This window comes from Asparagus officinalis, chromosome 8 (assembly GCF_001876935.1).
Source record: "Asparagus officinalis chromosome 8, Aspof.V1, whole genome shotgun sequence".
NCBI lineage: Eukaryota > Viridiplantae > Streptophyta > Magnoliopsida > Asparagales > Asparagaceae > Asparagus > Asparagus officinalis.
Window position 1 is genome coordinate 6,767,156 of NC_033801.1, and position 10,190 is coordinate 6,777,345.

A 10,190-nucleotide genomic window follows, 5' to 3' on the forward strand; every position below is an offset into this window, starting at 1 on the left:
ATGTGCTGAGGGTGAACATGCTGCAGCAAGAGTTCGGATTTTTTTTTCTTGGAAGGGACAAACAGGCATAAGACTCTTCCACCCATTTTGTTGGTTGGGGTTTGGCTGGAAAAGGATCGCGGAGCATCAAGATTCCCACTACTACTGGTTCGGATCTGGACCTGGGATTGGGTTTGTTCGATGTCTAATTGGGTTAGGGTTTTGGTGGAGAGAGGACGCCTCACTAATTAATGGATCAAAGAAGAACGATCTACTACAACCACCGCGTTCGGTCTGTGGTTAAGTCAGCCCAAAATCCCCAACTTCATATATACATAATTGTTGAATAATTTTTTTTTCAAACATCACATGGGTTGCTGCAACAGCCCATGTTTTCAATTTTTGTCAAAAGTTGTGGGCCCCACTGAAGGAAATTTAAGACGCGGGCCCTATATGCATAGTAAAATATTATTATTTTATTAGTGCATAGTATTTTCCCAAACGCTATAAATAGACCCCAAATCCTTAAGGAAAATTCATTCCAAAAACAATAATCAATATATACAGATATAGATTGTAAAATAGCTTGTGCTTATAGGAACTTTGCCTTGACCGAAAGGTCTGATAGATCGAGGAGATCTTTGCTTGATAGATCGAGGAGATCTTTGCCTGATAGATCAAGAAGATCTTTGGCTTATAGATCGAGGAGATCTTGACAGTACTGGGTCGATGCACACCAGAGTACTGAACTGCTATTCCTGGAAGCAATTTGGCCTTGGGATCCTTGCACCGGAGTAGGCCAAATAATACTTTAAACACAACGTTTTACAAACGCACAGCAGCTGAGTTAAAATTTTTTAAATTACTGTACTTCATCTTTCTTTCAGTTATTTGCTGCTTTATATCTGTATTATTCCATATTTAACCACAGATGCCAACAATCTTAAAGCATTATTTTGATCTATCATGGATCCTGCAAGGACTCTTAGAGTGGACTATCTTAAATTAGAAAATTTTGACGGTTCCAACTTCAACGCATGGCGTCGGAAAGTGATCTTCGGTATGCAACTCTTGAAAATCTACTATGTGATCTTTGAGGAGAAACCTGACTTTGAAGAAGATGCTGAATCTGAAGCCTCTTGGGCTAAAGATGATCACTTCTGCAGGAGTTATCTCCTTAACTGTCTGACCGATCATCTGGCAGATGCTTACATCAACAAGCCTTCTGCAAAGAAAATCCAGGATGCTCTGGAGGACCAGTACAAGGATGAGGAGAAGCTGTCCAAATCTCACCTCATTGATAAGTTTTTGGACTTGAAGTTCGAAGATGACACTGAGATTTTGCCTCAAGTTAAAGAACTTGAAAAGCTTGTTATGAAGCTGAAGGATGAAAAAATCAGTTTTTGTCAAACATTCATTTCTGGTGCAATTATCAACAAACTTCCTCCATCTTGGATGTTATTCTCCACTGACATCCAAAGAAGGAAAAGACAGGTGACTCTGTTTGATCTGAAGAGGTTCATTCAGATCAAGGACGAGACTCGGACTCGCACGATAACTGAGCTCATTGCTAAGCAGAAGGCGTCTCCTAACATGGTGGCTGCTAACTCTGAAAAGGGTAATAATTCATCTTTCAAGAAGAAGAAGTCTTTTAACAGAAAAAAGAACCAGAATCCAAAGAACCTGAACGTTCAGAAGAAGGAGTTCAAGAAGAGCGGCAAATGCTTCAATTGTGAGAAGCAATGATATTTTGCCAAGGACTGTAAAGCACTAAAGAAAGAAACTACACATAATGTCAATCAAATTGATGATTGTGTGGCTATGCTCTTCCAGGTAACAACTCCTAACAACATCTCTGGTTGGTGGTTAGATACAGGTGCTACTTATCATGTCTGCTCCAACAGAGATCTATTCTCTTCTTATGTTACTGTCAAAGAGAATGTATCAATGGCTGATCGTTCTGTGGTTCCTGTTCTTGGAACTGGGACTGTGGTGCTGACTCTCTCTTCAGGAAAGACTCTCACATTGAAGGATGTGAAATATGTTCTCTCAATTGTTAAAAACATAGTTTCTGGAAGCTTGCTATGTGATGTAGGTATGAGACTGGATTTCCAAGGAGGTAAGGTTGTATTATCCTTTAAGAAAATATATTTTAAAAATGCATATCATACTGATGGCATGTATAAGATCATTACTATTGCACCTAACTTGGTTATAAATAAAGTATCCTCTTCTGATTACTCCCATGTATTATGGTATACTAGGCTGGGACATGTAAATTATAGAAAATGTCTAGCATGGAGAAGTTAGGATTATTTCCAAAATATGGGGGTAACAAATCTAAAAAATGTGAAGTTTGTGCGCAAGCAAAGCTGACGAGGAAGCCATTTTCAAGTGTCACGAGAAGCACCAACCTGTTGAATCTAATTCATTCAGATACTTGTGACTTCAAAAGCTTCATCACTCGTGGAGGCAAGAAGTACTTCATCACCTTCATCAACGACCATTCTTGCTTCTGCCACATTTACCTGCTGAAATCTAAAGATGAAGTCTTCAGCAAATTTGTCGAGTTTTGGACTCGAGTGAAGAAGCAGCTTGGACTACAGGTGAAAAGACTCAGGAGCGACAGAGGAGGAGAATACCGATCTAAGGAATCAGAAGCATACTTCAAGGAGCATGGAATTATTACAGAAACTACTGCTTTGTATTCTCCGCAATCTAATGGGATTGCAGAAAGGAAGAATTGCACATTGACCGAGATGGTGAATTCGATGCTAATCACATCTGGTTTACCTGCCTGCTATTGCGGAGAGGCTTTGCTGATGACAAACTGGATCCTAAACAGAGTACCCTACTCCAAAACTGATAGTACTCCTCATCAGTTATGGTTAGGATATCCAGACCCTTTGGATAATCTCAAAGTGTGGGGGTGTCTCGCATATGTTCGAATTCTAGATATCAGAAGGCCTAAGCTCGGACCAAAGACAAACAGATGTGTGTTTCTTGGCTTTGCTGGAGATAGCAATACGTGTAGGTTCCTGGACCTTGGAACCAACTCCATCTTTGAAGCTCGGGATGCAGAAGTCTTTGAGGATAAGTTTATCAAACATAAAGGCTTATTGCTCAAAGATGTAGCAGAGAATGCTAATATGTCAGATACACCAGAGGAGCCAATTTCGGAAGAAACTAAAAATATCAATTATGAAGGAGTTATCGAACCATCATCCAAGCGTGTCAGGAGACAGAAAGATTTTGGAGATGACTTCATCACCTATAATATGGAAGGAGACCCACAGACTTTTCAAGAAGCAATGCAGTCATCAGACAAACTTCTGTGGAAAGAAGCTATAGAGGATGAGATGGATTCATTGATCCAAAATCATACTTGGGAGCTGGTGAATATACGTGAAGGTGCAAGGCCTATCAGTTGCAAGTGGATCTTTAAGAAGAAGCTTCGTCCTGATGGTACTATTGAAAAGTACAAAGCAAGACTGGTGGCAAAAGGATTCTCTCAAAAAGAAAGTATAGACTTCTTTGATATCTATGCACCAGTTTGCAAGATCACTACCATCAGAGTACTTATCACATGGGCGACGATTAAAAGGTTTTTCATACATCAGATAAATGTGAAGACTGCCTTTCTCAATGGAGATATCACAGAAGAGATCTACATGGAGAAACCAGAGGACTTGATGCACCAGCTGGTAAGGTTTGTAAACTTGTTAAGTCTTTATATGGACTTAAGCAAGCACTAAAAATATGGCATGAGAAGTTCGATGGGGTTGTTCGCAACAATGGGTATCAAGTCAGTGAATTTGACAAGTGCCTATACATCAAGGTCGCTGAAGGAAAAAATGTGGTGATCATCTGCCTCTATGTGGATGATATGCTCATCATCGGGAGTGATTTGGAGATAGTAATATCTACCAAGAAATTTCTTTCAGCACAGTTCAGCATGAAGGACCTTAGAACTGCGAACATGATTCTCAGAATCAAAATCATATACTCTAAATAGGGTATTGGATTGTCTCCATCTTATTATATCGAGAGCATGCTAAGGAAGTATGACTACAATGACTTGCTAGAACTATCAGTGTCATACGATTACAATAAGAAGCTTCGACCAAACACTGGAAGACCAATAGAGCAGCTGAGGTACTCAAAGATCATTGGGAGTCTCATGTACGTGATGAGATGCACAAGGCCAGACATTACATTCGCTGTAGGAATACTTAGTAGGTTCACAAGTAATCCTGGAAAGCTTTATTGGGATGCTATCCAGAGATTAATGAGATACTTGAAAGGAACTACAGGTCTAGGCCTATTCTACATTGGATATCCGGCTATAATCAAAGGCTATTCAGATGCGAGCTGGTGCTCAGAATCAGATGAGTGCAGATCTACTGGAGGATTTGTCTTCACTATGGGTGGAGCTGTCGTCTCATGGAAGTCTAAGAAGCAGACCATGATTGCACAGTTTTCGATGAGGAAAAGCCCGCAAAAGCATGATATAATCGATCAAAAATTTGAAAAAAAAAGATCTTTTCTCTCTTTATAGAAAGATGTTATTTCACCAAGCCACATAAGGCAAAGTTCAGCCATGCAGAAGGTACTTGTTTAATGATTGGGCTGGAATCAAAAGTATTTTATTAAGTATTTAATCTGGTGTGGTAGAAAGAACTATATATCTAGATATATAGTTCTTTCTACCACACCTGCTAGTATGGAACCGTAGACAGTCAAGTGAAATCTAATCCTCCGGCAGCACAACCGAGACAGCGACGGGTTCTCTGCCCCTGCGGGGATGGAGCGACAGAAGTATTGAGAATCCATTGATTCAGAATCACAGGATTGGTTGATGTCACAGCCAACATATGAATCCATTTTTGGTTGTGGTGTTGTATTCCCACCTTGAGCCCACCTAAAAAAATTCAAATTACGATCTTCTAATCTAATAAGAACAAGAGATCTTTCTCGATCAATCCCTTTGCCCCTTGTAGGGTGAAAATTTGATTCTTCCGAAGAAAGGAGTTTCGTTTGTATTTATAAGAAAGCTTATTACAAACTAACAAATCAAATGTTTACAACAGAAGCAGAGGGAAGGCCCTCTTTGTTTTGTGTGGGGACTTTAGGTGGCTATAGGACGCTTCGCTCAATGCTCGGGTCGAGTCTGCTTCCCTTGGACCGTTTGAACGAGGTTGCTGGAGAGCTTCAGTTCGCAGTAGAAGCTCGGGGCAATGGAGTTCGGGTCTGCTTAGTTCGTCGGCGATCGGAGCTCGGAACTAGGCAGCGGTGCTGTAATGCAAGGATTTGCTAACAGCTTGGTCTCAACTCTTTCTTCTTCAAGTTTTGCGACCTCTCTTCCATCGTGCTGGAAGGGGTTTTTAAATGAAAGAAGGACAGCTTGACTTCTCCTTGAATTGTGGGATGTGACCACATCCTCTTCAGAGACGTCTCGCCGTTCCTCGATACCATGAACGGTCATTCCAGGGATTGTGTTCTATGTCCTGTCACCTACGATGGGAAGGCCCATTCTTGTATGTGAGGCAACAAACGACTGCTATCCGAGTGGATTTGACCAGCATTAATGAACCGCATTTATGAGTTCGCAGATCGATGAAGTGTCTGTCCGATCACTTGTACTGTGCGTGACCGCCCGGCGTGCTTTGAGCACGACGCTTTCTCCTTTCCGGTTAGGAGAGGCGGTGAAGTAGGTGTACAGTACTCGAGTGGGTCTAGCCAGCTTGCCGAGTGCCGGCGGATCCACCTCCAGACTCAGACAGCCGAGGTGAGTCGCATTTATGAATGCTCAGGTTGACTCGACACCTGTCCAGCTCCTTCGCGCTGGTGCGCACTGTGGGCGGCCGTTTGACGGTCCTGGGGTACTGTGCTCTCTCTCCCTTCGGGTCGAGAGAGATGGGAAGGCCCATCTCAGCACGTGGGGTAGTGGATACCCAGCTGTACTGACGGTTTTGGGGCTTGCTGGCGGATTCGACTCCGAACTCGTGCAGGCGAGTTGAGCGAAGAGCGAATTTTCGCCATCCTGATCGACCATAACTCGTGCTGGCGAGTCGACCGTTAGGCGAACCTGGACTTGAGTACAGTCGACGTCTACGCGGTTTAGGTCCGTACCAGAGAACTGGGCGTGCGAGCTCTTCTCGTAGGCAAATTTTCTGTGGATCCATAGAGGTATTTTTTACCGTCTACAAGACCCCCTTCAAAGTTTTCAGACCTAAACTGGCTTGCGTGTGGTCTGGAATACTTTGAATGAAGAAATTGTTGGCGAAGCAAGTGCCTTCGATTTCCCTTAGGATTTTTAGCAAATCCTCAGCTATCAACGGGTTTGTTGTGCCTTTACCGATTACCGTTTGAATCGGGCTAGCCATACTATTCCCCTCAGTATGATGAGTTGTCGAACAGTTTCTCTTAGGCTTAATGCTAAGATTTCTGCTCTAACCCTTAGCCATCTGGGGCGTGGGTTTCAACCGTTTAAGCAAGGTCATTCTTTTGGCTTTGTTCGTAATTTTACCTTTGAGGGCGAATGCATCGTCAAGGCGAAATTAGTTTTTGGGAGCCAAATTTCACGCGACTCGTGGGGTTATGCCTCGTATTTGCAGGCGAAACCCTTCCTTTTGTAGGCGGAACCGGATCTGACGGGAGATGAGACACATGTCTGCTGATAGAGCCTCGCGCTTCCCAGCTAAGACATTGGATCGTGGTGATCGTGACTTGACAGCACGATCTTCGTGCGTTTCGCCCTGCGACGTATCGTAGCCGTGGTTCTCGGACTCAACCGTCGGATTCAACCGCCAATCTCGGTCCCTTCGATGCACTGAGGGTGATCTGGGCCGTCGAATTTGATCGTGGCCCCGTTTCCTGTCCGTTAGGGTTTTCGCCTTTCGGGGGCAGTCGTGGCCACGTGGACAACACCGCCCTTATAAATCAGCCGTTTTCCTCCATTGGGAGTTACCGTGCTTTCAAATCTTGAAAGGAAACATCCAAAGAAAGAATTCCCGCTTCCTCTTACAATGGCTCCGAAACCTAAGAGGTGTAAAGTGAGGGGTGCAGGCCCCGGACGTTACTCCGACCGTCTCTCTGCCGGCATGCCTGCGGTGCTATGGAGTCGCGCCCAGGTACGTTGATGGGTTTGCTGGACGATCTCTTGTAGGTCTTAGGCGTCGGTTTTGGGGAGATGAGCGTTGCTCGTTAAGCTTGGTAGCCTTCCCGATTTGGGGCAAAGTTTGCCCTGTTTGCCCTTAGAAGACGATTACTGTCTCCGCGGGCGAGCCCTTCAGCGGGAAGGAGGCGAACTCCCTTTTTGTAAGGCGAGTCCGGCCCTTTCCTGTTAGAGGGACGTCTAGTCTGTAGGGGCAGACTTTATTCGAAGTGGGTTCCTCCTTGCGATTTCGCCCTCCTCTGTTTGATGGGCGATTTTGCCCCTACAGCGGATTTTGTCTTGATTGACCTTCTTCTTTTCTTTTTCTTGCAGCGACCTTTTCCGATGAGGCTTTTCCAGAGGGTGTGGCCGTCGGCCACGTCGGGGCTACGAGCTACGCAGCACCTTCTCGGTTTCCCTCTTTGGCTCCAGTACCCGTGTTCACCGCTGATAAGCCGCATGGTCTGATACAGAGGGTCTCGGATGGTCATCATTTGACCCTACGCGAGCTGACAACCAACGCGGCGCTGACAGATGAGGCCAGGGCAGAGCTGCCGAAACCTCAATTTTTGTTTGGCGACTCCATGACCGACCCTTCCGCCCTGTTGCTCAAAGAGAGCCGGTGGTACCGCACGGTAGAGGGGACCCATTACTACCTCCCCAGCATGTCGAGAGGGTTTTCGATTGTTGAGCTGCGGTCCCTCGCGATCCCTCGGACGATGAACTGGGATTTGACCCCCACTCAGGACGGGGTCACTTGTGGCGTCTTTACGGGCTCTACGGCTGGGTATGGAGTGGAGAGCTCATGTAAGCGCGTGACGGGTCTGCGCCCTGGCTTAGTGTCTGTTGAACCGCCCGTAGGGGAGTCGACAGCGGTGGCGGAGACCTTCCATCACCGCTTCTTTCGAGCTGGTGGGAGCTTTCCCCCGAAGGACTTTAGAGCCCGCTTCTCAATTCCATAGCATTCTGGAATTGTATTGTGCGGAAAGCGGCACATTTTTCACCCCCAATGGTGAACTTGGTATCACCCCCTTCGAGATGAACGACGTGTCAGGGCTACCTCTGGGAGACTTCCCTTATGAGGAATACGTCCCTGATCAAGATGAGATCGATCAGCTATCGGACAACTCCCCCCTGGCGGTTGAAACTTTGTGGGAGTTACTCTGTCACTTCCACATATGCCTCAGTACCTTAGGGGCCTCGGATCATAAGGGGAAGAGGAAGAAGACCCCAGGGATTAGCCACAAGAATTGGGCTGATTATCTGTTCCCTGGGAACGATGTCAAGGGGAAGCCCGCTCTCCCGTTAGGCGCGTGCGACCAGCCCGAAGTGGAGGCGAGGACAGCTAGAGAAGGAAGCACCATCACTCTTGACCGCGACGAGGGCGGATTTAAGGCTGGTACGGTCCTTCACTCATTCCATCATCAGGCGAAATTTCTCATTTCGGGGAAGGCGCTGCTCGTGGGGTACCTCATGTTATGGCTGAAGAGGTGCGTAATCCCCACTCACTCTTTCGAGTCTCTTCCTATGGAGGTCGTGTATCCGGCGGTTTGCCTGGCCCACGGGAAGTCTTATTCCCTGGTATCGGCGACGATAGCGTGCATCCATCGGGGGCTCCGTACTCTGACGAGCCAATTCTGCCGTGTGTCGGTCCTCGACGAGGGGGAAGGAGAAGTTATCAGAACCCCCAATCCTAGGGTGGGGCTACCGTATACCTACTTGGTGGCATGGTTCGTCTATCACTGCGAATGCTTGATGAGTGCCCCGGCAGCGCTTCAGAGGGACAAGTTTGTTCCCTTCGTCCAGCGTTTGGAGAGGTGCTCTTGGAAGTGCAAGGACATCCCCGATACGAGGAAGACGCTCTCCCACTTCGGGCACTATAATTTTCGTCGATCCTTCCCTTACTTCAGCGGGGGTGGATATGGAGAATCTCTCAGGGATGCGCCGACGGCTTCAGAGGGACAAGTTTGTTCCCTTCGTCCAGCGTTTGGAGAGGTGCTCTTGGAAGTGCAAGGACATCCCCGATACGAGGAAGACGCTCTCCCACTTCGGGCACTATAATTTTCGTCGATCCTTTCCTTACTTCAGCGGGGGTGGATACGGAGAATCTCTCAGGGATGCGCCGACGGCGGATCACCACACAGTCCTCACCCGTGGTGCCTTTCGCTGGTTGGTGGACATTCGACCGGGGTATCACGTTCTGAGAACAGGCTCCACATGCTATCTCGAGCCATACATCCCTTGCAGGTTTGCCCGCCAGTTTGGGTATGATCAATTGTATGTGGGCAACGCCAACCCTCGCCTACACTTCGAAGGAGGACTGGTTGACGGCGCTCGGGGGTGGTTCTGGACCCATGCTGGAGGTACTCAAGCTCGTTTTGAGTTGCCTGCGAAGGACCGCGATTTACACCACACGCTCTTGTACTGTCGGTGGTATCGGGGTGCTAGTGCTGACCCTGCCAACTTCTGGTTCCAAAGCTCATGTCTGGCGGAACGCGATCGTCCCATCAGGGGCTCTCTCCGTTCTTCAAAGAGAAGGGGCCACCAAACCGCTAGGGAGTTGTTCTCGGAGGATCCAGTGGATGACTGTGAGAGCTTCGATGCTGGTGGCGAATTTGAGGTTCCCGATGTTCGAGCTTCGGTTCAGAGTCCGACAATCGGGCAAATGGGGGCGCCTCTGCTATCCCCGAGTAGCTCGCTCCTCTCGAAGCGTCAGCGGGAGGCGGTGGCCGAGAGTTCTAGAGCGGAGGCGGCCAAGAAGGCCCGCTGTGATGAGACAGTCGGGACCATCCAAGCGGCAGGGGGTCGGGATGACGTTTCTCCGATAAGGATTCCTGGAGTGGCTCCGTCTGGGTCTGGAGTGGCTCCGTCTGGGTCTGGAGTGGCTCCGTCTGGGTCTGGAGTGGCTCCGTCTGGGTCTGGAGTGGCTCCGTCTGGGTCTGGAGTGGCTCCGTCTGGGTCTGGAGTGGCTCCGTCTGGGTCTGGAGTGGCTCCGTCTGGGTCTGGAGTGGCTCCGTCTGGGTCTGGAGTGGCTCCGTCTGGGTCTGGAGCCGTG

The 10,190-nt window shown here is 47.5% G+C and overlaps 1 protein-coding gene across 1 annotated transcript; it reads left to right on the forward strand.

The window, feature by feature from the left end:
• On the forward strand, positions 946-1,725 carry LOC109820774. Its single transcript, XM_020386970.1, has one exon. The coding sequence runs from the start codon at positions 946-948 to the stop codon at positions 1,723-1,725; it is 780 nt and encodes a 259-aa protein (XP_020242559.1).

Excerpts from the sequence above, each read along its gene's own strand:
- LOC109820774 (XM_020386970.1), top strand. The coding sequence starts at position 946 with ATGGATCCTGCAAGGACTCTTAGAGTGGACTATCTTAAATTAGAAAAT.